The sequence below is a fragment of the Herpailurus yagouaroundi genome, unplaced genomic scaffold (assembly GCF_014898765.1).
Source record: "Herpailurus yagouaroundi ecotype Mexico unplaced genomic scaffold, PumYag 197, whole genome shotgun sequence".
Taxonomy (NCBI): Eukaryota; Metazoa; Chordata; class Mammalia; order Carnivora; family Felidae; genus Herpailurus; species Herpailurus yagouaroundi.
In genome coordinates, this window is record NW_024412428.1 from 6488757 (window position 1) to 6515305 (window position 26549).

General features: G+C 48.2%; 2 protein-coding genes across 6 annotated transcripts in view; one reads left to right on the plus strand and one right to left on the minus strand.

Moving 5' to 3' along the window:
• Nucleotides 1–3999, plus strand: part of GTF3A (general transcription factor IIIA) — a 12019-nt gene extending 8020 nt beyond the window's left edge. Inside the window, 6 exon segments of the mRNA XM_040447934.1 lie at nucleotides 236–309; nucleotides 1528–1608; nucleotides 2134–2363; nucleotides 3447–3506; nucleotides 3738–3816; nucleotides 3819–3999. Coding sequence (XP_040303868.1) covers nucleotides 236–309; nucleotides 1528–1608; nucleotides 2134–2363; nucleotides 3447–3506; nucleotides 3738–3816; nucleotides 3819–3901 — 607 coding nt within the window. The 3' untranslated portion in view covers nucleotides 3902–3999.
• MTIF3 (mitochondrial translational initiation factor 3) lies at nucleotides 3947–20708 on the minus strand. 5 transcript variants are annotated; one of them, XM_040448097.1, is made up of 6 exons: nucleotides 20596–20687; nucleotides 13015–13090; nucleotides 11814–11914; nucleotides 8414–8874; nucleotides 5148–5302; nucleotides 3947–4202 (listed from the first exon to the last, which is right to left on the minus strand). In XM_040448097.1, exons 3-6 carry the CDS (start codon nucleotides 11873–11875, stop codon nucleotides 3984–3986), a joined length of 897 nt encoding a protein of 298 aa, XP_040304031.1. In that variant the 5' UTR covers nucleotides 11876–11914; nucleotides 13015–13090; nucleotides 20596–20687; the 3' UTR covers nucleotides 3947–3983. The 5 variants fall into 5 exon arrangements, with proteins under 5 accessions (XP_040304031.1, XP_040304030.1, XP_040304033.1 ...); XM_040448096.1 differs by having other exon boundaries at nucleotides 11814–11926; XM_040448099.1 differs by lacking the exon at nucleotides 11814–11914.
• Nucleotides 20709–26549: the final 5841 nt, after the last annotated feature.

The window sequence follows — 26549 nt, forward strand, 5'->3', positions numbered from 1 at the left end:
AAAAAAAAAAAAAAAAAAAAAGGTGCTGGCACTTGTCTCTAAGTTTATTTTGTCTCCAGGCTGGCCAGTCACCTGAATTTCACCTGTGATTCGGTCTCAGTTTTAAATCTCCTTTTTATGATTGGTTTGGTCGTGGGGAGAGACTCTGGAGCGGAAAAGGACGAAGTTCACGTCGACCCTGAGGGGCTGCCCCCCGGGAACGGATTGGCTCACGCCTCGTGTGTCGTTCGCCCAGGTGTGCCCATGAGGGATGTGGGAAACACTTCGCCTCCCGCAGCAGGCTGAAGAGACACGGGAAGGTCCACGAGGGTGCGTACGGGGGCCCCTGTGGCGCCAGCTTTGAGTAGACACTAACCGCGACGCGTGCCGGCTGGCCTAACGCTTTGAGCGGAAAGCGCCTTCTCTTCTGTTCCACGGCCACGCTGAGAAACTCGGCACTGTCCAGGCGGGGGCGGCACGCTGCAGCTCGAGGTGTTAGGCTCTCAACCGGAGGCCCGCCTGTCGCCTGTTCACGCACCGCTCTTGTCGCCGTTGGCAGCGAACGCTTTATGCCCTGCGCGAGTGCCTGGCGGTGCGTTACACTTCTGAGTGCGGCGCTCCGGCCGAGGTTGGCTTCGCCACCATCATTTAAATGTCTTCACGACCTGGGTCATTCTTTTCCTTACCGGCACTCGCGGGGCTTGGGTGACAGTTTGAGATTCCGGAGGAATCAGGTCGTAACTTCTTTCAGAAAGACTGGATTAAATTACCTGAATCTGTTCTGTTTCCATGAGGGACGTTTTTATATCTGTATTCCGATTTTCTGAGTATAGAATATGTTTTTGGGTTGTTTTTTTTTTTTAAAACGAGAGAGTAGTAGGTGAAGCCCGAGAGGTAGCCTCGCTCCTTTTGGTTTCACTCTGGTATCTCGTGGGTGAAACACGGGCTGGCCGTTACCCGGACTGATTGTTCCAGCTGCGGTGCTTTGCACAGTGTCCGCTGTCGCCCGCAGCGTTTCCTCTAGGGTCTTATTTTCTCCCTTAGTCGCAGCCCGAGTCTTTTCTGCAGTGCAGAAGCTACCAGATGGTAAGACTTGAGGCGGCCAGGGATGGGCACACAACCACCAAGACTCAGTGTTGGTGGTCTGGCGAATGCAGAGGACCCCAGAGCTCTGAGGAAAACAAGAGGCGAGCACAGAGCAGGGAGGGAAGGGACCGTGAGCCAGCGGCCGGGGAGTGACAGCAGCCGGGAGCCCACGCGCGGTCTACCCAGCTCACTGACCACAGCGGGAGAGGGCACGGCATCCTTCCGTGGAGTCTGCTGAGGTGAAACCCTACGTGCAGTGAACGCCTTGCTGCGCGATCGTTGGGTTTTACTGTAAAACAAACCTTAGTTTTTATTCCCGCCTCCGACGGCTGACAGAACAGAATGGTATTGGGAGGTAGGAGGGCAACTGTATAGGCTTGTAAGTTTCCTTTCCAATGACGAGCGGTGTTTACGCTGAATATTCACAGAAGGCGATGCGCCAATCTGCTTTTTCCTACGCAGGCTACGTGTGCAAAAAAGAATGTTCCTTCGTGGCAAAAACGTGGACAGAGCTTCTGAAACACATGAGGGAAGCCCATAGAGGTGAGGCAGATGTGCGTGGCGCAGTGTGACATTTGCCCCTACGGTTTTGGAGACTGAAGTGCTAGGCGTGTGCCTTAAGACAAAGGCGTTCCCGTGACGTTTGTGAAGCTGGTACCTCGGTGGCCTGGCAGACGCACGGGAGCCGGGGTCCCGGGTCGGGGAGGAGCCGCCGTGCAGTTAGCGGCCGGAAAGTCTCCCGGGGGGGGGGGGGGGGGCGGGCGGGGAGGCGGTGCCTTCTGTACTGGAGGCCGAGGAAGGACACGGGTCTACTTCATCTTGTCCCCTGCCCACGGCCACCAGGCTGAGAACCCCTGCTCCCTGGTAAGGGAATGGAGTGACTCCACGTAATACCCGCACGTGGGAGCATCAAGACCGGCTTCCGAGCAACAGACACTGCAGCCGGTGTTCGGATTTATGATCATCGTGACCTTTTTGGCCCCAAATACCTGCCTTACAAGCTCAGCGTTAATTTGCCCGAGTGGCGATACCCGGGGAAATGGGTTAAGTGTGTGTCTGCTCCACCAGAGGCCATAAGATGTGAAGTCTGCCAGAAAACCTTTAAACGCAAGGATTACCTGAAGCAACATATGAAGACTCACGCCCCGGAGAGGGAGGTGTGCCGGTGTCCCAGGGAAGGCTGTGGTAGGACCTACACGACGGTCTTTAATCTCCAGAGCCACATTCTCTCTTTTCACGAGGAAAGGCGCCCGTTCACCTGTGAGCACGCGGGCTGCGGCAAAACGTTCGCAATGAAAGTAAGTACTCGCCCTCACAAACGCGGTCCTCTAGACCGGCGGCCTCCCGGCGGGGTTCCTGGGAGCCCTGGGTCCCAAGACGGTGTCCCGGGGCCTGCCGATGGGGAAAGCTGGGTGACCCGGACCTTCCCCTCTCGCCTCAGCAGGGGTGGTTCTGAAGTCCGCACAACAACCGGATTCACCCGTGCCAGTGGTTCTCAAAAGTGTGGCCCTTGACCGGGAGCTTCCGCATCACCGGAGAACTTGCTAGAAATGCATATCCTTACCAACCCCCCCCCCCACCCCCCCCGAATCAGAAACTGGGGATGGGACCTGGTAATTTGTGTTTTAACAAACCTCCCAGGTGATTCTTACGTACCTACATTTGAGAACCAGTGGCCTGTGGTACCACATGCCTATTAGGTGTCCTTTTAGACTCACCATCTAGGGATTGAGAAGTGGGCATCAGGACATGAGGGACCTTAGGACTGGAGTCTAGTCTAGATCTGGGTGAGATGTGAACAGGTGAGCACGTGACACTCACTGGAGGGCCCGTGCGGTTCGGCAGGCTCTCTGGCCGGTACTCTTCCAAGCGTGTGCCGTGCGCCACGGTTAAGATGGAACACACAAGTGAGGCAGGCCCAGCGTGGGTGCAGACCGACAGGAGCTCGGAGCTGATCGCAGTCAGCATCATTATCAAGGGCAGGGAGACCGGTCAGGTGTTCCGTTGGTGTTTGGGAATGCTGCTGCCTAGATTCAGTTACAGGAAGCTTCTTCATGAAGCCTGGAATAGCTCATCCAGAAGTGGCTCTCCCCCTCCTCCCCCTCAGGAAGCAACTGAGAAGCCATGGGGGGGGGGGCGGGGCGGGCGGCGAGACTGTCTAAATTCCGAACCTGAGTCCTTGGGAAAGGTAGTGATGAGGTGTAGGATGTGAGGAGGAATTCTGCTCTGGTGGGAGCATCTTTAAGTAGAGGTCAAATCCCTCAACGGTATGTAACAGAAAGAAGGTCGACAGTTTAAAGAACTCGTGAAGTTCTCATATTAATAGGCACCCAAATGGCAGCGTTTCAAAAACATAACTTTTTCTTTTCCCTTCATCGTAGCAAAGTCTCACTAGGCACGCTGTTGTGCATGACCCTGACAAGAAGAAAATGAACCTCAAAGTAAGTTAACTGGGGCCCGCTGTGGGTTTTAAACCCAAAGTGCCCCAGCCGGATGCAGTCTCGGGTACTTTCGGCTCGTCACTGCTGTGTGAGCTGCTCTACTGGGAACGCGATCGCTGGGCTTCACTTTCTTCTAAGGGGGTGCTGGGTGCCTGTTGGGGGGTACAGCTATTAGGTTAGTTGGATAGTTTGATTTTGCGTTCTCATTGTCTCGCTTTCTTATTTCCAAAGGTAAAACCGTCTCGTGAAAAACGGAGTTTGGCCTCTCGTCTCAGTGGATACATTCCTCCTAAAAAGAAACAAGGACAAGCTCATCTCTGCCTACAAACGGAGAGTCACTGAACTGTACAGAAGGCAGGGTGCTCTCGACGGTCGCGATACTTACCCTCAACTGAACACCAGATTGCTTTGCTTAAAGGACCACAGACCAGCCAGCTCAGTTCTTTCCTCCCAGAAGCACATTTTTCTTTATTAAAATCACGGATGCACAACATCTGATTCTCTGTTGTTTCCATTTTCTTTGTTCAAAGGGTCCTCTTTCTGGGCTCCTTGGGTTTCTCTATATGCATTCTCTTCCTTTTTGCTTAAATGACGAAGAACACACATTACAGCTTTCCCTCCCCTAACAGGTTGTGGGCGGGTTGAGAAGGTAGCTATTCCGGGCATAGTTTGGAGTATTTGATTACATATCTCCTCCTAGAAGGGGAGAACGGCCAAAGATTAATTTAAAACCAATGTCTTCGACTCTTTCTAGTGCTAATGCTCTAATACCCATACAAATCTGCATTCTTGATTGAGTTGCTGTTACTTAAGTGATCAGCTCAATCAAAGTGTGCCTTTCTGGTTAAGCAGTCATTGAAACCTGTACCATAACCAGGCAGTTTTACAAACTCCATGGAACTATACTCCCGCACTAAAAGTCGATAGTTTAAAATCCCCGCTGTCAATGGCCCTGAGGGGCTGTGTTTGGCTCCAACTACCCTCTCGGAAAAGAGAAGTACAGAGCGGTGGGTTTGGGCATGGGCAGAGGACCTCCTTATCCCCACAACTGTCAGTCCTGTGCGGTTCCTAACACGCGCTCACAGAGTCATTTGGGAAACACACCCAGTTCAGAGATCCAGGATCAGCTGGGCTGGGTCCTAGGTCTCGGTGATTCTAACATGAACAAGGGTGGAAACCACTGGACCCGTGCTGCCGTTTAGCTGCTGAGTTCTCGGACTCTAAAAGTGAAGTAGATACTCTAGACTGACCCTGGGAGTGTAAACTGATACTTTTCACAAAGACCATTTAACTTTATATGGAAGAATTCTCAGAGGCGTTCATAAATCGTAAATAGACTTTAAAAAAATGAATATGTTTTTCTACTTAATTGTTAGATACCGTACAATTTGTCAAAGGGAAGAGTATACATTACTCTTTCACTAGATCACAAAGTGCAGTGTTTTCACATGACGATACTTACGCTTCAGTGGACAAAGTATATGGAGCGTATGTTTGCATTTTGAAAAGCGAATTGGGAAGCTACTGCCATCACGGGAGAATTCGCCAGCTACTCTGCCTTTACGTTACCCAGACTTTCTACGATTGTTCTTTTAGATCAGCAAACAGAATGAGCAGTTTCTCAGACCTGCTTTCACTTACCATTTTATTTTCCGGCTCTACGTTCTTCCCTTTCTTTATAGTAATTTGAACTCTGTATTTTTTCTCAATCCATTGCTGAATCTGTTTACTCTTTGTGTCCAAATCATGTCGTCCAATATTTGAAGAAAAAGTTAGCTCCTTTGTCAGGGTGGGGCCTAGTTTAAAACAGAGACTTTTTTAGGACTGTTGACTGGTCCCTTTGGGGGGCCTGAGCTGGGTCATGCACACTTCGTGAGATGTGTGGTTGCCACAGGGGCCCGGATGCTCCTCTTCCTGACTTAGTCTGACAGACCGGTGAACACTTTTTAAACAAGGAAAATAGACCTAAAGGTACCAGTTTTTACCTGTCAAGTATCTAGATATGAAATGCTTCCATTTATTAGTACCCTCATTTGGTGACAGTACAAAAGAATGGTCCTTTAAAAGGAACAAGTTTAGGGGCGCCTGGGTGGCGCAGTCGGTTAAGCGTCCGACTTCAGCCAGGTCACGATCTCGCGGTCCGGGAGTTCGAGCCCCGCGTCGGGCTCTGGGCTGATGGCTCAGAGCCTGGAGCCTGTTTCCGATTCTGTGTCTCCCTCTCTCTCTGCCCCTCCCCCGTTCATGCTCTGTCTCTCTCTGTCCCAAAAATAAATAAACGTTGAAAAAATAAGTAAAAAAAAAAATAAATAAAAAAAAATAAAAGGAACAAGTTTAGCTTTATGATAAACTTAATTGGCCTTATTTTTCTTTCTGACTGGAGCAGTGTTTAGGAAGTACTCCTTTTTCAAAAAATTTTTTAAAATGTTTATTTTTGAGAGAGAGACAGAGCATGAGCCGGGGAGGGGCAGAGAGAGAGGAAGACAAAGAATCCGAAGCAGGCTCCAGGCTCCGAGTTGTCAGCACAGAGCCCGATGTGGGGCTTGAAACCCCAAACCATGAGATCATGACCTGAGCTGAAGTCGGACGCTTATCCGACTGAGCCACTCAGGCGCCCCTGGAAAGTACTCTTCTCATCTGACTCCTTTAGTGGTGCCCTTCTAGTGACAATGGGGTCACCCGGACTGCATCAGACGAGAGCGAGCTATGTCCTGTATCCAGCAATGGAAATCCTGACTTAGAAAATTACAGGGAAGGAACAGATTCCTTAGTAAAAGCTTTGGAAGATTCAGAGTTTTCATACGGGGGAAAAGTTAGGTTTTAATCCACACAACAATCTCCCTGGGAGCACTAACTGCATGTGAAAAAATACAACTTTAAAATAGAAGAAAAGACCGGGTATGTTTGTGACCTCAGGCTAAAAGGATTTTGTTAAGGGACGGCTGGGTGACTCAGTTGGTTGAGCATCTGACTTCGGCTCAGGTCATGACCTCACCGTGTGGGAGTTCGAGCCCCGCATCGGGCCCTGTGCTCCAGCCTGGAGCCTGGACCCTGCTTCAGATTCTGTGTCTCCCTCTCTCTCTGCCCCTCTCCTGCTCATGCTCTGTTTATCTCCCTAAAAAATAAACGTTAAAAAAAAGAACGATTTTGTTAAGGAAAAAAATTGATAATTTCCTATGTCAAAGACACTATGGTGTAATTTTGAAAAGGGCAAAAAAAAAAAAAAGAAATCTAACTAGGATAAGGTTTTTTTGCATCACACAGAGAATCTTATAAATTGGCGGGGGTGGGAGGGGGGACCACGCAAGTAGAGGAAGAGGGCATGTAAACAGGCAGTTCACAGAAGAGGCAACTCAAATGGTGAAATGAAACCCAAAGAAATAATAAGATCGGGTTTCTCACCCATTGGCAGGACAAAAATTAGATGAGAGTACCAAGTATGGGTGAGGATGTAGAGAAAGAAATTTTATATATTGCTGACAATTTGCCCCATAGACTCTGGAGACACTGACAGACATGCCCTTTGGTCTGGAAACGAGCCAGCTCTGGCTGGAAATGAAAGGCTGGAAACGAGCCCAATGCCCATGGAAAGGCCCTGACCAATCCACGGTATCTGGTACATTCTGAGGATTCCATTGAGTAATTATAAAAAATTAGCTACAGCTGTTACATAAACCTAGCTCTTGAAGACAGCATGACACAATTTTCATGTGTACAGAATCATGCCATATACCACGGATTTGTACGTCACTGAAGTTAACAGCACAGACTCACATTCATGTCCACGGCGGCAGGGAGGGAGGACGGCACAGGAAAAGGGAGCACGGAGACTTCGACTTTCCCGTAATGTTTTGTTTCGTTTAACAACCTTTAGTACAACAACGTTAACGCTTGTTCATTTTGGATGGTGGGTAACAGGTGTGTATAGTTTTCTGTATGCTTTCTAATGCCCAAAAGTAATTTTCCTAAAAGACCTCCTTTCAGGAACACCTCCTTGCTTCCTTCAAGCTCCCGCAGCTGGTCCTACGTCGCCACCGGAACAAAATTAATGCCTTTACCACCTCAGAGCTTCAACTATCTCTGCAAAGGGCACCCCCGCCAAAGCTCTCCAAGCTTCTCGGTGCTGTTCTGCGTTTTTTCTGCGATGCAATGTGATGCCCTTACCATCCCGGTTGGCCTCTTCTGAAGACGTTTCGTTTCCCAGCCAACATCCTTGTTGCATGTGGTGCCACAGAACCGAGCCACAGAGAACCGTGTGATTTTCCTAAGACACACAACCTCGCTGTGGCAGCTCTGGGACCCGTCTCCTGCCCCCTGCCCCCTGCCCCAGAGTGTTTTCCATAAAACAAGCTTTCGTAACCGTCAGCACTTATTAGGACTCATGAAAAATTTTCACTTGATGTCTAGTTCCTGGCTCCATAAGGCATGAGAGACAAGGCCGTGGTAAGGTGACCGGTAAACGTGTAAATGAGCCTTACTACCCACAGGGTGTGGAAGATGCTCTATGAATCCCTTCGGAGATCAGAAAGGGCTTCCGGCCAACTGGCCAGGCGCCTCCACGTTAGAGATGAGGGGGAAATCGGGGAACAGGGCCCCCATCGCACTGCTTCCGAGGCTCATTTCATTCCGGCCGCCAGAGATGCTGCCACCCCCGGGCCAGGCCAAAAGGAAAAGGGGTCCCGTCGTTCTGGGGTGCCCCCATTTTACACGAGGAAGCGACGCCGACCACAGGGCATCGAGGAGAAAAGACGGGAGGAGGAACGGAAATGAAGCGAGAGCTGGAGAAAGATGCGGGAGATGTGGGGAGGCCGTGAACTACCCCGCTGCTCACACCCCCGCTGTCACCAGGCACCTCGGCAGACGCCCTCTGCGGTCCCTGGGGCTCAGGGCACGGGCGGCAGGTCACCTACCGGGTTTCGGGTGGGCCTTTCCCAGCTCCCGGAGTCGCAGGCGCTCCTCGTGGATCTGTGCCCCCGTCAGGAGCTGGTACTGCGGGGGCTCCGCGCCGCTGTCCCTTGTCACGAGCCTCAGGTCCCGCTCGTTCATGAGCCTGATCACGTCTGCTCGGTGCATGTTGCCCAAGTCGTTGCCGGCCTCATCCAGCACGTGAATAACCCGCTCGTGAATTTTTCTTCCGATGTTGCTAAGAGCTGGTTCGTTCTTCTTTTTCTTCTTCCTCTCGTCCTGGGTGTCTGCAACAGTACCGAAAGCTTTTGCGTGAATCGGGCAGGACAGTCTCGGGCCAGAAGCTCGGAGGGACGGCCGTGCTGGTGCGGTCTGGTGCAGGGTGTATGTACCAGGACATCTAATGCAATTATTTCCAGTCTTTACGGTGTGCAACGTTAGCCTCTTTAGAAGAAGAGTGGCCATCCTAAAAAGTAGGGAGAAAGGTTTGTTACCGTGCCATCATTTCATCCCCGTGGTCTGATACGGTGCACGGAGGGTGTGCGTGTGAGGGGCTGCAGGCCTGTGTCATCTGCAAACATTGTGGACCCGTGCACAGGAAATTTCCACCAATGACATGGACTGTCAGGTGACTGTAGTCACACTAGGTCCCGGCGGTCCCGGCTCCACCCAGTGCAAGTTACTGTCAGAACAAGCCGCATTTGATCTATTTCCCGAGGATCTATTTCCCAAGCACTACAGTGCTGACTCTGAGAGCAAGTATCATCCTACAGGTTTACTTAGAAGGCAGTACATAACATCCTCGGCGATTCACAAATACCAAGTCATAAACTGTGAATACAGTCAGCTGTTGAGAACTTATCAGTGTATCTGGAGGTATCCAGAACACAAAAGCGCTATTCTGGGAAAGCTGGGAGCACTCTGGGAGGACTCTCAGAGAGGAAATATCCCGACAGGAATCAAAGTGCCGCCCTCATAAACCGAACGGATGACGCACGAGGTAATAAGGCGTGACGACCAAGCGTTAACTAAGCGTTAGGCACACGGGGTGAAGCTGGTTTACTGCATGGGAATAACCGCTGCTCTTATTAACGGCATTTTGGCTTTTCACTTGCTTCTCTCGCCCCCTAAGTGTCTCTCTCCTTCCATTTGCACGTTAGGCCAAGGCCAGAGGTGCGGGCTGGAGGGATGAGAGGACCCACGCACATCCTCTGGGGTTTGCTGAGCAACACAAGAACTCAGGGAGGGGGCCCTGTCCACGACAAAAGAGGAAAGGACGAGGTGCCTTCAGCAGTGCTCCTCAAAGAACGGTCCCCGGGTCACCTCAACGAGAGTCACCTGGAGTGTTCCCTAGAACCGGAAACCGCCTCTGGTCGCTAGCTTGGATCTCACTGGGCTGTACGACCACCGATCCTGCCCCCATCACCCCCGCCTCACGCCTCTGGTGGCAAGTGATACGACCAAAAAAAGACACGGTAAATCGAGTGAAAGTGAAGGGATGCACGCAATCTCACCGTCCTAGCTGGATAACACCCGCCACGGGCTGCCCTGGCTCCGGCCTCTCCCCTGACTCCCCAACTTGTAGAGTTGCCTGCCCCCCCCACGACCTGTCCGCTAAGATACCGGACGTCACCCACAGGGAACACCACCGCCCCCGCGCTCTCGCTCCTCCCTCGGTCTTCCCTAGCTCATAGAAAGGCCGCGTGCCCTTCCGGCTGCTCAAGGCCCCAGACAGCAAAGGCATCCTTCCCTCGCCTTTTTCTCTCAGCGATTCGTCGGTCCGGCTCTGTTCACCCTCTACAAACCTCCGGGATCCAACCCCCCCCCCCCTTCCCTGTTGCTATCACCCGGCTCCGAAGACAGCATCCTCTCTCACTTGGTGTACCGGTCCTGGCCCCCCTCCGGCACTCGGCTTCTGCCCTTCCCCCCGTAACTGATCACCCACGTGACTGACGCCCAGCGGTCTTTTTACAAGGTACACGGCAGATGACGCCCCTCCTCTGATCATCACCTTCCACCGGTTTCATCTCACTCCGGGGGACAAAGCCAAACCCCTGAAGGGGCCGACAGTGGCCCCCAGCCACCTCTGCCCGCAGCACCTGCCCCGCCTCCGCGGCGGGGTTCCAGCCTCGATGGCCTGTGAACACAGTCTTCCTCCGGGCGCATGTAACGCGGGTAGATCCGCCGCGCAGCCGGCTGTGTGCTTCGTGAACCCGGGGGCTCGGCCCCAGGGTTACTGCTCAGCGAGGCCTCCCCGCCCGCTCTGTAGAATACCGCACCCTCCATCGCTTTCAAAGCCATTGCCTTGCCTTTACAGACGTTCCCTGCCGGACATACTAGCTGGTTATTTGCACACATGTTCACAACCAGTCCCATTCTGTTCGCGGCTGCGTTCCGAACGCTAGAGCCCAGAGCCCAGCGCAGCCTGGACGTGCTCAGTGAATGTCTGAGACAAGGGGAACAGCCGGGAGGGACCTCTGCGCATCACTCCCTAGCACTGTACAGGGACGCTGGGGTCCCCCGGCTTCGCATTCTGGCTGGCACTTCACGTGTCCGCTGCCCTTAGTGAGATCTACGGCCAACGCTCCAGCCCCGGTGAATGGGATGAATTCCCTTTCGGTCATTACCTGGTTGGGAACTTGGGAACTAACACCCCCCCCCCCCCCACGTCCTTGTGCTAAAGGCTCTAAGACAGGAGCAAACTGGATTTTAAATAGCTGCCATAGCACGGTTTCACCAAAAAGCCAGGTATTTGTTGCTGGAGGAAGCCCCCAAACCCAAAAAGCAGGACAGTCTGAAGAGACCAGATGACCTTTTTTTCCATTTATCGTCAGGAAAACAGCCGCAGCACCAAATTTCACAGTGAGTTAGGGCGGCCCCGGCAATAACACATGAAAGCTGACGTGTCCTGTGTAATGAATCCTCAACACATTAAAACAGGTAATATTAATTCCAAACGTAGGATTTTTGACAAGTAAGCAAATAACAGACAAGGCATAGGAAAAAGATGAAAAGAAATTTATGAAGACCCTGGCTGTCTGTGGTCGAAGACCCAAGTGATTTTGTCCCCCATCCTTCTTGCCATTTTTTCCTCAATCTTTTACAGGGAATAAGTATTTCTATTTTTGTATTTAGTTTTAATTTTATTTTAAGTAAGCTCCACGCCCAATGGGGGCTTGAACTCACGACCCTGAGATCAAGAGTCACATGCTCTACCCACTGAGCCAGCCAGGAGCCCCTGGAAGAAGTATTTTTTATACTAGTACATTTATTTACAAAATAAAGACGATTTCAGAATAATGATGGGGAATTGTTTTTAAAGCTTTAAAAACACTTTCCAAGAAGAGGAAAAGGTAGAGAAATACCGTAACCATGTTTTTCTTTAAGTTCTTTACCATTACTTACATTTTAGAGAGTTTCAAATTTCCTGGATTTACACAGCAATTAAGCTCCAATACGAGCTCCATTTTGGCTTTACGTCAGCAAAGCTGAACAGGTACACATTCCTTCAAAATAAGCTTTTCATAGATTAAAAACATAAATATGCAGTTAAGAAAAAAAAGCTGTGAGATTACTCAATCTGAACCGCAAATCCCACCTTAGGTTCAAATAATTAAAAAACTTGTCATTAGGAAAAGTTTCAAACATGTCCCGGAAGAATAGTATAATCAAACCCTAAGCATCCCTCACGCAGCCTCATAATTAATAGAATGTGGCCAAACCCACTTCCTCTCAGCCTGGGCTATTCCCCTCCCCCCACCGCCCTTGCCAGCTACCCATGAACTACTTCAAGGTAAATCCTATCTTGCCAACAAATACTTCAATATGTCATTCAATATGTCGTCTCTAGGAGGTTAGGACTCTTTTATCTGTTTTTAAAATTTATTTTAGAGAGAAGGGTGCCCGGTGGCTCAGTTGGTTGAACGCCCGACTTCAGCTCAGGTCATGATCTCACGGTTCGTGGGTTCGAGCCCCAAGTCGGGGTCTGTGCTGACAGCGTGGAGCCTGGGGCCTGCTTCGGATTCTGTGTCTCCCTTTCTTTGTCCCTCCCCTGCTCATGCTCTATAAGTGGCTCTCTCTCTAAAATAAACATAAAAAAACATTATTTTAGAGAGACAGAGAGCTCTTGAGTTGCGGGGGGGGGGGGAGGGGAGAGAATATCTTAAGCAGACTCCATGCTCAGGGCAGAGCCCGACGTGGGGCTCGATCCTATGACCCTGGGATCATGACTTGAGCCGAAGTCAAGAGTGGGATGCTTAACTGACTGAGCCACCCAGGCGTCCCTCTTTTATCTTTTTAATAACCATGATAACGCTACCCCAACTAATAATCATTCCTTTAAATATCCAGTTTTATGATTGCCCCAATAATACTTTAATATCGTTTGTTGACATTTCATTCACAGCTTGGTAGCATGGACAGACTCCCACTGGCCAAATGTGTGGTAATTTCAACATTAAAGAATAATGGCTGAAAGTTATTTCAACACACTGAATACGCAAAAATCTATCAAAAAGAAAGATCGTTTGCCAGAGCCCTGCGTGACTATTACCCTGACTCCTCACTGTGAAAATTGGTCAAGAAAAAGAACGAAGCATCATCCTACCTCTTTAGGGAGAACTACAATCAGTAATCATCCCCAGTTGGTGAAGGAAAAGCTCTTCGTTAGAGGAGAATGCCAGCTAATAAATGGAGAAGAGAAGTAATTTACAAATCACCATTTTGCCACCTTCAGTCAAATCACAGATTCAGGCAAGGATGGAGGCAAAATCATGAGGTAAAAAGCTAATGAGGAAACGAGGTATTCATATGGTGCCGAAGGGCGGCGCAAAGATTACCTGCAAATCGAAATGGGGAAAACACACTTTGGCCGTCACCCTGCCTGACCTAAGGTCAGACTCAGCATCCCGCCGGTGGGAAGAAGCCAACATCCTAGGGCATGCCTCCTTGTGCAGTGTGGCACCTGTTCGGTGCCTTCTGCAAAGCATTCCTGCTGGAAAAGGTCTAACAGGAACCTGGTCTAGCCTCTACACTTAGCTTCCAGTTTCCAAGGAACACAAGGGCCAGACTCAGAGAGGAACAAATCAGATGACAGCACAAGGAAACAATCGGACAGATCCAGACTGTAGGACAAGACAACTGGCTCGGTGTCTTTAAAAAAAAAGTCAGTGTTATGGGGAATAAAAAGGGGGGGGGGGCTAATCTTGATTTAAAAAGACAGAGGAGACATAATGATAAAATACAGTGTGTTTGAAAAAAGCAACTGAAAAGGTATGTTGAGATACAGGGGACAAACTCTCACCGCTGTTGTTTAACACAGTGTTGGAAGTTCTAGCATCAGCAATCAGACAACAAAAGGAAATCAAAGGCATCAAAATTGGCAAAGACGAAGTCAAGCTTTCACTTTTTGCAGATGACATGATATTATACATGGAAAACCCAACAGACTCCACCAAAAGTCTGCTAGAACTGATACATGAATTCAGCAAAGTCACAGGATACAAAATTAATGTACAGAAATCAGTTGCATTTTTATACACCAATAATGAAGCGACAGAAAGACAAATAAAGAGACTGATCCCATTCACAATTGCACCAAGAATCATAAAATACCTAGGAATAAACCTAACCAAAGATGTAAAAGATCTGTGTGCTGAAAACCATAGAAAGCTTATGAAGGAAATTGAGGAAGATACAAAGAAATGGAAAAACATTCTGTGCTCATGGATTGAAAGAATAACTATTGTTAAAATGTCACTACTACCCAAAGCAATCTACACATTCAATGCAATCCCAATCAAAATTGCACCAGCATTCTTCTCGAAGCTAAAACAAGCAATCCTAAAATTCATATGGAACCACAAAAGGCCCCGAATAGCCAAAGTAATATTGAAGAAGAAAACCAAAGCAGGAGGCATCACAATCCCAGACTTTAGCCTCTACTACAAAGCTGTAATCATCAAGACAGCATGGTATTGGCACAACAACAGACATAGACCAATGGAATAGAATAGAGACTCCAGAATTGGACCCACAAATCTATGGCCAACTAATCTTTGACAAAGCAGGAAAGAACATCCCCAACAGAAAAAAGACAGTCTCTTTAACAAATGGTGCTGGGAGAACTGGACAGCAACATGCAGAAGGATGAAACTAGACCCTTTCTTACACCATTCACAAAAATAAACTCAAAATGGATAAAGGACCTGAATGTGAGACAGGAAACCATCAAAACCCTAGAGGAGAAAGCAGGAAAAAACCTCTCTGACCTCAGCCGCAGCAATTTCTTACTGGACACATCTCCAAAGGCAAGGGAATTAAAAGCAAAACGGAGCTATCGGAACCTCATCAAAGATAAAAAGCTTCTGCACTGCAAAGGAAATGATCAGCAAAGCTAAAAGGCAACCAACAGAATGGGAAAAGATATTTTCAAATGACATATCGGACAAAGGGCTAGTATGCAAACTCTATAAAGAACTCACCAAACTCCACACCCGAAAAACAAATAATCCAGTGAAGAAATGGGCAGAAGACATGAATAGACACTTCTCCAAAGAAGACATCCAGATGGCCAACAGGCACATGAAAAGATGCTCAACGTCACCCATTATCAGGGAAATACAAATCAAAACCACACTGACATACCACCTCACGCCGGTCAGAGTGGCTAATATGAACAAATCAGGAGACTATAGATGCTGGCAAGGATGTGGAGAAACGGGAACCCTCTTGCACTGTTGGTGGGAATGCAAACTGGTGCAGCCACTCGGGAAGACAGTGTGGAGGTTCCTCAAAAAATTAAAAACAGAACTACCCTAAGACCCAGAAATAGCACTGCTACGAATTTACCCAAGGGATACAGGAGTACTGATGCATAGGGGCACATGTACCCCAATGTTTACAGCAGCGCTTTCAACAATAGCCAAATTATGGAAAGAGCCTAAATGTCCATCAACTGACGAATGGATAAAGAAATTGTGGTTTATATATACAATGGAATACTACTTGGCAACGAGAAAGAATGAAATCTGGTCATTTGTAGCAACGTGGATAGAACTGGAGAGTGTTATGCTAAGTGAAATAAGTCAGGCAGAAAAAGACAGATACCATATGTATTCACTCATGTGGATCCTGAGAAACTCAACAGAAGATCGGGGGGAGGGAAGGCGGGGAAAACGTTATAGAGAGGGAAGGAGGCAAACCATAAGAGACTCTTAAACACGGAGAACAAACTGAGGGTTGATGGGGGTGGGGAGAGGGGAAAGTGGGTGATGGGCATGGAGGAGGGCACCTGTTGGGATGAGCACTGGGTGTTGTGTGGAAACTAATCTGACAATAAATTATAAAAGAGAAAAGAGAGATACAGGGGACAAGCTGGATATGGACGAGATTCCTGATGGACCAGATGCTATCAGAGAAGTCCTGTGCATGGTCTCAGGGACAATGCCATTTTTGGGAGGGGACTTGGTTGTTTGCGGGGTAGAGGACTGCGACATCTGCCACTTACTCTGACAGGATGTGGCTGAAAATACACGTGCAGTATGGCAACACTTGCTGAATCTACGTTATGGTTACACGGGTGTTCTGTTACCAGTCTTACAACTTCTCTGTATAATTTTGTTCATAATTAAAAAATTTTTAGGGGCACCTGGGTGGCTCAGTCGGTTAAGTGTCCGACTTCAGCTCAGGTCACGATCTCACGGCTTGTGAGTTCGAGCCCCGCGTCGGGCTCTGTGCTGACAGCTTAGAGCCTGGAGCCTGCTTCGGATTCTGTGTCTCCCTTTCTCTGCCCTTCCTCCGCAAAAACAAACAAACACCCGCTGGGTCAGGACCCCCTCAAAACAAGATGACATAAGGAAATAAGTAATAAAACATTATTTTTTTTTTTGAAGTTTATTTTTTTATTTTCAGAGAGACAGAGAGTGCAAGCAGGGGAGGGGCAGAGAGAGGGGGAGAGACAGAGAATCCGAAACCAGGCTCTGTACTGTTAGCACAGAGCCCCACGCGGGGCTCCAACTCATGAACCTTGAGATCACAACCCGAGCTGAAATCAGGAGTTGGACACTGAACACACTGAGCCATCCAGGCGCCCCAAGAATAAAACACGATAATGTTAAGTGGGTTCAAATAGTTTAAGCTATAGGATGTCTGGGGTTATGAGAACAAAGGTTAAGAACCCTTTCAAGGTGGACGTAAAATAGGAAGCCTTGCTCTCTCATAAGATTTCTCTAATTCAATGTCTCCGATACTCTGTCAAACAAACAGCAGGCTGAATGAGCCAGTGGTCTAAATCGAAATAGAAACGGTTACATTCTCATGACAATATCGGTGCATTTAGTTACTTTCTGCCACAGCTATCCCTTCTGAGACATCCAAAAGTATTTTAAAAGCCAATTATCTTAGGGGCACCTGGGTGGTGCAGTCGGTTAAGCGTCCGACTTCAGCCAGGTCACGATCTCGCGGTCCGGGAGTTCGAGCCCCGCGTCGGGCTCTGGGCTGATGGCTCAGAGCCTGGAGCCTGTTTCCGATTCTGTGTCTCCCTCTCTCTCTTCCCTCTCCCCTTCCCCGTTCATGCTCTGTCTCTCTCTGTCCCAAAAATAAATAAAAAACGTTGAAAAAAAATTTTAAAAAGAAAAATAAAAGCCAATTATCTTAAAGTTGTTTACTTAAATCACACACTTTTATAGTATGGGTATCCATTTCTGGTCTCATGGTAACTCAGACCTTACTAAGATCATCCTAAACTGGGGGGATCTGCATCTAGTTGTAGTTTTTAATTCGGTAGCTAACTCTACCTCTAGGGGGGGAAAAACAACCATATAATTTTTTTTTTTTTTTTATTCCTTATTTACTTGAGACTGGATCGCCCAAAATGTATCCTGCAAGCACTGGAGGACAAACTGACAAGTGCCCTCAAACCCTTTCACCCCAGTAATTTCGGTCCTCTCTCCACTGCTTGGATCTCTTCAACACCATCACTAACCTGCCTGGGACCATGGGAGAAAACTGACAGCTGCATTATTCCAAATGCACACAACGCGGAGTAGCTTTAGTGTTTGACCCACATCTTCCATAAGAAATTGAAATGATTTTAGATATTAAGCCGTAAAGCGGGACATGATGAAATAAACACGTGGCTACTTCCATACGCTGTGTATTTCTGGTGAGCTTAGGGCTGCGTTATCTTTTCACATTGGTCTGCAGTTGTTTAAAATGAACACTATTCTTTGAGGACTAGTTTCTTCCCATTTTTATTATGAAAATGTTTAAACATACAGAAAAGCTGAAAGACTATACAGTGAACACCCAATACCCATTCATCTAGATGCTACATGTTGCTGTCCTTGTTTTATTTATCTATTTATTCCTTCTTCCATCCCTTTGTGTTTGGATACATTTCAAAGTAGATTGCAGACATCGGTACACTTCATCCTCAAATACTTCTGTATGCATACCATGAACTAGGGTTCACTATGTGTCTACGATTCCTTTCACTTTGGGGCAAAATTTACATACAATGACATGTACAAACCTTAACTGTATCTTTTAATCGGTTTTGACAAGTACAAACATCTCTGGAACCAAAACTCCTGCCAACGTGTAGAATATTACCATCACCCCAGAAAGTTCTCTCATGCTTCTTCCAAGTCAGTCTCTGTCCCCAGCCAGGGGCAAAGACTGTCCTCATATTTTTCCACCAGTCTGCCCTAAGATTTCATATAAAGGGAACCATGCAGTATGTACTCTTTGTTGAAAGGCATCTCAGCATGTTTTGGGGACTCAGCTGTGTTGTTGCAAGTATCATCAGTTTGTTCCTTTTTATTTCAGAGGATTGTCCCAGTGTATGAATATACTCCAGATTTTAAACCCAGTTTTCTGTTGAGGAACATTTAGACCGTTCCTAGTTTGGGGCTATTATGAGGAAGGTTGCTAGTCATATACAAGAAAAAAAAAAAAGCGGCCAAGTCATTACTGCTCCGAAGGACAGCTGCATTCTCCTTGATAGATTATTTTGCATTACTTTTGGTGGTATCTCTTCAGGAGGTACTGTCACGAACCTTCTCGGAAAATGATTTAAATATGTGGTTATGATATGTGGATACGATACAGGTTATGATCCTGTCCTGTAAGAGATTAAATTGCTTGCACCCTCACTGATATTTTGCTGATAGTCACAAGCTCGTATTTACTGATGTTATTTCCAGAGAGGTTGGATCAAAGTTACATAGAGTCTAGTGAACTAAGTATTTGTGAAATTAACTTCGCCAATCCCTAGGGCTTTAAGAAGCCTCTCACACCTCTCACAGGAGTGTCACAAAGTCCTTGCTTCTGCCTGTCGACCTGCCAACTATCCATCTGCCCCATTCTAACGGGTTTGAGCTGTACAACTTTAATCCCAGAGGACTGAAGCATGGTCACTGAGCTTGCCCGCTGCTGTCCCTTGGCTCTGGTTTTGCTCTTCCATAAGGAGAACAAAGTACTCTCCATACTCAGGTTGGCTTTGTAAGAGCTAGAACGTTGATTTGCAACACTGGAAAAAGCCAACACATGTCTCTGGCCAATTTCTTAACCACATTTCTTTAGCTACGACATTTTTCATTTATTTTATATTTTAGTTATTTTACTGCAATAGCTTAATAACCAACCATCCAGGAAACTTTTTTTTTTTTTTAAGCCTTAAAATCCAGAGCTACAGACTCAATATTAACGTCGGACTTATTCCTGTACATGAATCTTCTACATGGTCATTTCCTCTTCCACAACCGTCATCTCAGGGACCAGCATCACAGTCCACCCAGAGCCACATCGTTTGCGTTTTTGCTCTCCCTCGCTCTCCTAGCTAACCCAACACCAAGTCTCACAAATTTTACTTCCTAACACCACTCAAAATCCATCCACTTCTCTCCATAGCCACTGCCACCAATCTAGTTCAAGACATCTTGAACTTGGACCTCTCTTGTCTGGATTCCCACCAGTCCCCTAACTACACACTTGAACCCTGCAATCCCTTCCCGTCTCTGCGTTGCTCTCACCACACCCCATGCCCTCCTCACCTCAAAACCGCCCCAAATTACAGGTCAACATCGTTCATGAGGCCAAAGGCTCTTGCCACGTCTCTAGCATCGTTCTATACCAAACTTCTTCCTTGTCTAAACAACACTGGCGGTGCAGGGTTGAAATGCTCTTCCCTTAAGCTTAGGAAACGCCAGATCATTGCTCAGTGCTCCCTTTCTCTGGGCATTCTTCGGATTACCTTCCAAACTACGCCCATCAGCCACTAGTCTCCCTGCTCCCTCATCTGTTTGTGGAGCTCAACATCAAGTGCTTGTACAGTATAGTTTATCCGTCCTTTATGACCCTTATCGCAATTACAATTTTGTGATTTTCTTACTGCTGTTTCTCTCCTTTACTAGACGGCAAGTTCTCGGAGGCTGGGAACGAATCTCAGTTATCTTTTACTGTATCGTCCGCGGCACAGGAAACAGTCGTTGACTTTACAGACTCCCCTCCACTCCCTGTACTTAGACGGAGGCCTTCCACGAACGTGGAACTGAGGCTTTTCAAGTCGGAAAGCTATTTACTTCTTTCAGGAGTCTTAAGCCACGGAGCCTATTAAACAGTAAGTAGGGAAAACCGAGATCCCTCAATCGCTCAGTAACCCTCCCCGCCACGGCCTCCTCCGGAGGCTACGGGTTCTAGAAAAGGCATGTGGCCGAAGCCAGGGACTACAGTACAGGACGCGGAGCGCTTCCGCAGAACGGACCGCGGTCAAGTGTTTCGGCTGCGGCCACGCCCACGCCGGGAAGCGGGGGGGGGGGGGGGGCGCTCTCGGCGCGCCTCTGCCAGAGAAGGGGCGTGGGGACGTGGGGCGTGCGTGCGTGCCCGTACGTGCGCCCCGATGGCGGGGCGGGCCGCCCAGAGGAGCGGAGGAGGCCGGCGTCCAGCCTCGGTTCCGCGGCTTCCGAGCGCAGGCAGCGTCCTGGTCCCAAAGACGGCCCTAGAGGCGGGCCGGATCCCCGGCCCCGCGGCAGGGCCTGCGGCGCTCCGCTCGGCGGCTAGGGCGGCACTGACCTTCCAGGGACACGGCCGAGCGCGAGGCCGCTCCCTCCGCAGGTCTGTGCCTACGCCCAAACCCTTCTGCCACAGGTCCCCTCACCCACTCGGCGCCCCTGGCCTTTAGCTGTACCTGTGCCGGGCCGACGATTGTAGGTCTGGCAGAAGAAGCCGGGGAACGGCCCTCGCGGGGAGGCCCTCTTCGCCCTCCGTAGTGGGCGGGGCTTCGGCCCGCGTCTTTTAAAGGAAAGGTGACGTAGGGAGGAGCGCCTTCCAGCCGGCGGGCAGAGGTCCTCCGACAGAAAGTGCAGAGGGCGAGGGGCGGTTCCTGCGCCTCCTCTCTTTCAATTTAACGTTGACTAAAATATTTCGTCAGTGTTCTTGTAGTTACCGTGATTTAAGGAGCACTGCCCCCGGTTTGCAGGTGAGCACACAGATTCGGGAAATAAAAGATCGTCTTAGGTTCCCGAGCGCTGGGTCCCAGGAGACATCCGGAGATGGGGCCGGGCGTGTGAGATTCAATGGATGTAACTGGGAGAGCTTCCGGCAGGCCGTCGGTTTTACGAAGGTGAAAACGGGCCGGTGGTGGTGAAGTGGTTCGTCCGGAGTTCGTGGGGCGGTCCCAAAACTCGGGTGCAGTCGGGTGCTCCCGGGTGTCACCTGCTTGTCCGCGAGGCTGCTCTGTGGGTGTCAATTTCCTGCCCTCTCACCTCGTCTTCGATCGGAAATTCCTCAGCGCCCAGTGGAAATCTGCCGTCGTGACTTAGTGAAGCTACATCGTTAGGGAATTTACCGTATTGCGAGCAAACCACGTTTAGAGGATGTTATAGCCCCGCCAGCACATTGCTCTATTCTCGTTAAATGACTTCTTGAATCCGATTTTACCTGCTTTATTGCAGATCAAAACACGAGTTCAGCTTTAAGTAGCTCCTTCAGAGCAGAGGCCCAAGTTTCTGTCCCAGTGTCTGGCATCTTACGTGCTGACTATTTTGTTGAAATAGTGAAGTGGGAAACCCAGAAACAGCGTGTAGGTGGCCCGAAGTCCACGGTTAGTATTTCCATGTTGGCCATTTCCAAGTTACACCAGGAGAGTTAGAGATTCATGTTACTCTACCAAAATTATTCCATAATACCAGGATATGAATTTGTTTAGTGTAGATACGGGGATAGAGTGACTATAAGATACCGTGGGTAGGTGCTCAACAATTATGCATATGCCCATTTATAGAATTTACCTGCCAGGCACCGTTCTAGGCATTTTACTTCTCTCAAATCACTTAATCCTCAATACAAGCATCTCACCCTGTTCCACGGATGAGAGAACTGAAGCATAAAGAGGTTCAGCCAAGGTCATGTACCAGTAGCAGAGTCAAACGTCTGGCTCTTGACCTTGGCTCAGGTCACGATCTCACGGTTGGTGGGTCTGAGCCCCACAGCGGCACAGAATCTGCTTGAAATTCTCTCCCACTTTCTCTGCCTCTCCCCTGCTCATGTGCTCTGTCTCCCTCTCAAAGTAAATAAAACTAAAAAAAAAAAAAAGAATAAAGGAGTGCAGGCAGCCTGAAGCCAGAGTTGGCAGTCTTAATACTAAATATTCTTTCCACTGCTAGACTGAACTAAGGAAGCAGGAGGGTTACAAGTCTGTGAAGGTATTTGTGAAATACGTAAGATTAAAGGGCTTTAGTGCCCAAATTAAGGACTTGAAATTTGGTAAGGTTGCAATTTGAATGAATTCACAGGAAGTAATCGTTAGGTAACTGGAGCTACCTGCCAGGACCCCGTTGGTATCCCCTCTTTGAAGGCTGTGTGTCCGGCGTAGATAATTCGAGAAGTTTCCTAGACTGTCATCAGCAGATATCTCAAGGAGGAGGTGCTTTAGTGTTCCTGGAAGCAGATGAGCCGGAAAATACACACATTGCAGACATGCCCTCAGAGAGCAGCTTTTTTGTTTGTTTTGTTCTAAATCTCTTCTCTTGAACTCGGCCTTGACCTCCAGCTGAAATGAGATGCGGCAGCTTTTAAAAAGTCATTGGGAGTCTTGGATTCAGCTCCGTGGTGGCAGATTTTGGAGACCCTTGAATAAAGATAGTAAAGCAGGTAACTGGCTCGCTTGGGTCCCCTTCCTGTATTTATGGCCTCTAGGGCTCTCAGGAACTTACACACGTTTTCAGTTGCTATTGTTTCTACCCATAATTTACAAAAAGCAAAACCAAAAACCCAAACGGAAGTAATAAAACTCAAATCCAGGGGACTCTAAAACGTTTGCATTTTCCTCCACAGAGTAATTTCCCCATTAATTCCCATGGTCCCCAAATGACACAGTTTCTCACACAATGTGTACATTGGTGTTTTGCTCTGAGAAAGGATTAAAGGGAAATTCTGCCCCTCGCCTTGAAAATCCCCTCTCTCCACAGGCATGGTGGGAATCTTCGGAACAGAGAAGCCCCTGGAGACAGTCTCGGCCTGAGGTCACTGAGGCGCAACGTACCCGCTCCACAAAGTAATTATTCTGTGGGCGATTTCTTCAAAAAGTGATTAACACTCGACTCTGTCGTGATGCCACAGTTACTACAGACAATAACTTTAAGAGGCTGATCTTCCACTAATGAAATCCTGTGTTTACTCTGAGGTCACATAGGTGACTCAGAGCCTGCGCGGCTTCACACATTCAGCATATGCTTCGACACCTAGTTGTTAACGGATCACGGCTAGCTTGTGTATCCCCTCACATTACATCGTAAGCTCTCATCAGGACAGTTCGGTGAAAATAGGGGAATTGAAGTCCATCGTGTGTGAGATCCTACGTAGTCCCTACTAAATCTAGCTGACGGCAGTTGTCTTAAGTGGCGGCAACTTTCTCATTACCGTGCCTTCTTAACCGCTAAGAGGGTCCACGCTTTCCTTAATCTATGTTTACAAGCTTGTCAAGAGGGGCACGGAAAGCAAGGTGCGCGAGGGGGCGTGGCTGAGTGTGAGCTAACTCGTCAAAGACACCTTGAAGATACCCTCGGCCCAGTACCATGTGCCCGTTATGACAACACACGAAAGCTGGAAACCTTCTCACCGGAGCTCTACTGGTGACCCCCAGGGGGAACTGTGATTCATCTATTCCAGGCGTGTAAAGATTCACACACTTAGAAAACTCCGAGGCAGGGAGATTCAGCCTTCCGTAGGAGCTCATTTCACTGTTTTGAAAGACCGAGGGAATGAATCTCTTCCTTCAACCTAAATCCATCATGGGGCTGCGTGTGCCGATTCCCCAGAAGAGCCGGAGAACATCTGGTGACCGCATCTGTGTGAAAACCCTTTCCGTCCTCCCCAACTGTTGCTAGATTCAGAATACGTTGACCACGTGCAAAGTTTCCCATAACATTAGACTCCAGACCGATCATTCCTCTTGTCAGAAAATGATGGCACCAATTATTAAAACATGATGGCGGTTGCGAGCAAGGGAGATAAATTCATCTACAATGAATGACCTGTTGTAATAAAGTTTTGGAAAGCTTTCAGGTCTGCCGAATAAAAGAGAGGTCTATCGGGAAGATCCATCTATCTTCTGTGAAAAGTCTTGTGCCACTGAACGAAGCAGAAAATAGCCTCGAGAGTCCCCACTGGAAAAAACGAGACCCTTCATGAACGTCATAGGACGTGATGCTAAAGTGCCAACAGCTGGCATGGGAAACTTTGCAGAAGGTACAATGCCTGCTGGGTAAATCCAAGCAAAACAGGACCAAGTTCTTAGCATTTTACATTAAAAAAATTTTTTTTCCAACGTTTATTTATTTTTGGGACAGAGAGAGACAGAGCATGAACGGGGGAGGGGCAGAGAGAGAGGGAGACACAGAATCGGAAACAGGCTCCAGGCTCCGAGCCATCAGCCCAGAGCCTGACGCGGGGCTCGAACTCACGGACCGCGAGATCGTGACCTGGCTGAAGTCGGACGCTTAACCGACTGCGCCACCCAGGCGCCCCAACATTTTACATTTTAAATAACACCCACTAATGTTTGCCGACAGGTGAGATTTTTCTAGCTAGGCTCTTTAAGGAAGGCAGGACTGCCGGCAACTACAATGTTAGTAATGAGATTTGTCCTCTCGCTTTGAGAAGCTCGTCAGATGTGAAGTTTTAACATGCTCACCGGGTCGGGAAGATTTCCACTGTACGTTTCATTGTTTGCCTGCCCCCCCCCCACCCCCTCCCTTAAAGTTGCTAGGTTCTGCTGCAAAGATTTTCGGGGCTGTTTTGTTGGCAGCTTAGGACGCATCCGTGACCTTACCAAAGTGGAAGTGAAAGCTCTCAGTATTTCTTCTTTCTTTCTTTCTTTCTTTTTTGCAACAGTAAATCTATTAATTTTACAGTCAGTTGAACAGCAATAGGTTAATTTGTTTAAAGTCTGCGTTCACAAAGAAAACCTGAACCGCAGTGGCTTGAATGCCTGAAACTGCAGCGTAGTGGCTGAAGGGTAGACACTCTCACAGCGCGCTCGGGACGGACGCTGGCGGTCCACTGTCACCTGCTTCTCCGCACAGGTGCTGACCCCTCGGTTGATCCGGGGCCTCCTGGCGGGGTAGCGGGAAGGCTGGGCCTTTTGTGTGCTACAGAGAACGCTTTTCCAAGGACTGGGCCCGTTGTCTCCAGCAGCCACAGGAAGCAGAAGAAAGAAGAGGTTAAGGGCCACCGTGAGGGTCAGGATGGGTTAAATTTAGTTAACATCGGAGGTTATAGCTTTTAACAAGAGCTTCAAGAAAACTTATTCGAAGATGCAATTTGTCTCTTCTTTGTCAACGGTTATTTTTTTTTTTTTTTTTTTGCCCTATTGATAGTGACAGCCTAACAAAGTTTTTATATGCTGGAGGTTTTCATCCTTTATAGAGAAGAAAGGACTGTGTTCCTAAAGAGAGGTGCAGGTGGGGGACTTTTTTATAAAGCTTCCGTGATTTTCAAATTGGGAGGCTTTAGAATAGGCTCCCTGCTTGGCTAAGTCAAAAATAATCTGTGAGGGATGTTGAAAAAAAAATCCCCATTAGAAATGGAGGAATGCTTCAGCAGTCAGATGCAGGGGCTCAAGTTTCTAGAAGCTTCTTTGTGTGTGTTTACTTTCAACCATCCCAGCCTAGTTTTCCCAGTTGTTTTTTTCAAAGTTACCAAAGAGGCCCCCTCTTAAGTTTCCACATGTACGTTTCTTTCCATTTCGAGCATAACACCGGACATCACTAGTTGTGTGTTATTTCTCCGTGCAAGCAAAGGAGGTACCCATAGTTTTCTGCATATGTCCTTCATGCCGTTTTCATTCTAGCACTCCATATTTTCTCTCCACGGACTGAAATCTTTCGGAAATTGATCTTTGGGAAGAGAGTCCTGTCAACTCTAGCCTTTCAATTGGAAACACACACCTTTCAATAGGTATGATTTACCTAGAACTGATGTTGAGGGTCTTGCGACACGTGAAGTCTTCAGGTATTATTCAACTGCATTTCTACGATAAGAGACTCGACTTCTTTTTAGTGAGTTTTGTACATTCATAGGGCTGAGGTTTTAGAATACTGAACCTGGGTTGCCAGAGCCACGGTTTTGCTCTGGTGGTCGGAAGGGTAAGTGTAATCAAACAATCTAAGTGATGTACTGTAATATGCATTTGACAACATGTTTGCCTTAGGTACAGTGAGGACTCATTTAATTATTATTCGGGAAATACGATGTTTTGCATGAGAGAATCTTCCAGGTACCTAAGCATACCTTCCAGAAACACACAGAACTTCTACCACTTTGAATAAAAGCGTCTTATATGACGTATTACAGCGTTTTGCATCCTGAAACATGGTATGATGAGTTTCTTAAAGAACAAGGGCCCCGTTATGACCATCCATTGTTACATGGTGCTGTATGATATAGTCGTGCCTATATCAAGTGCCACTGTACCAAACTGCAGTCGTTTTGAACTTGAAACTTTTGCTTGTCATAGGTTTTCTCACTCCTCTCTTGCCATAATACTGTCAGTGTCCCCTTATTGTTGGTACCCTGCTACCTAGCTTCATAGTTCTCCCCACCTTCTCACGTTCCGCTCAAAAGACAAGTTCCGTCTCACCT

Bases quoted from the DNA above. Each gene is read 5' to 3' on its own strand.
- MTIF3 (XM_040448097.1), bottom strand. From the start codon at position 11,875: ATGGAGCTCGTATTGGAGCTTAATTGCTGTGTAAATCCAGGAAATTTG. The intron at 8,875-11,813 runs GTAAGTAATGGT...CCTACTTTTTAG, and splicing joins AATTTGAAACTCTCTAAAAT to GATGGCCACTCTTCTTCTAA. The intron at 4,203-5,147 runs GTAAGTGAAAGC...CTCCCCTTCTAG, and splicing joins TAGAGCCGGAAAATAAAATG to GAGGAGATATGTAATCAAAT.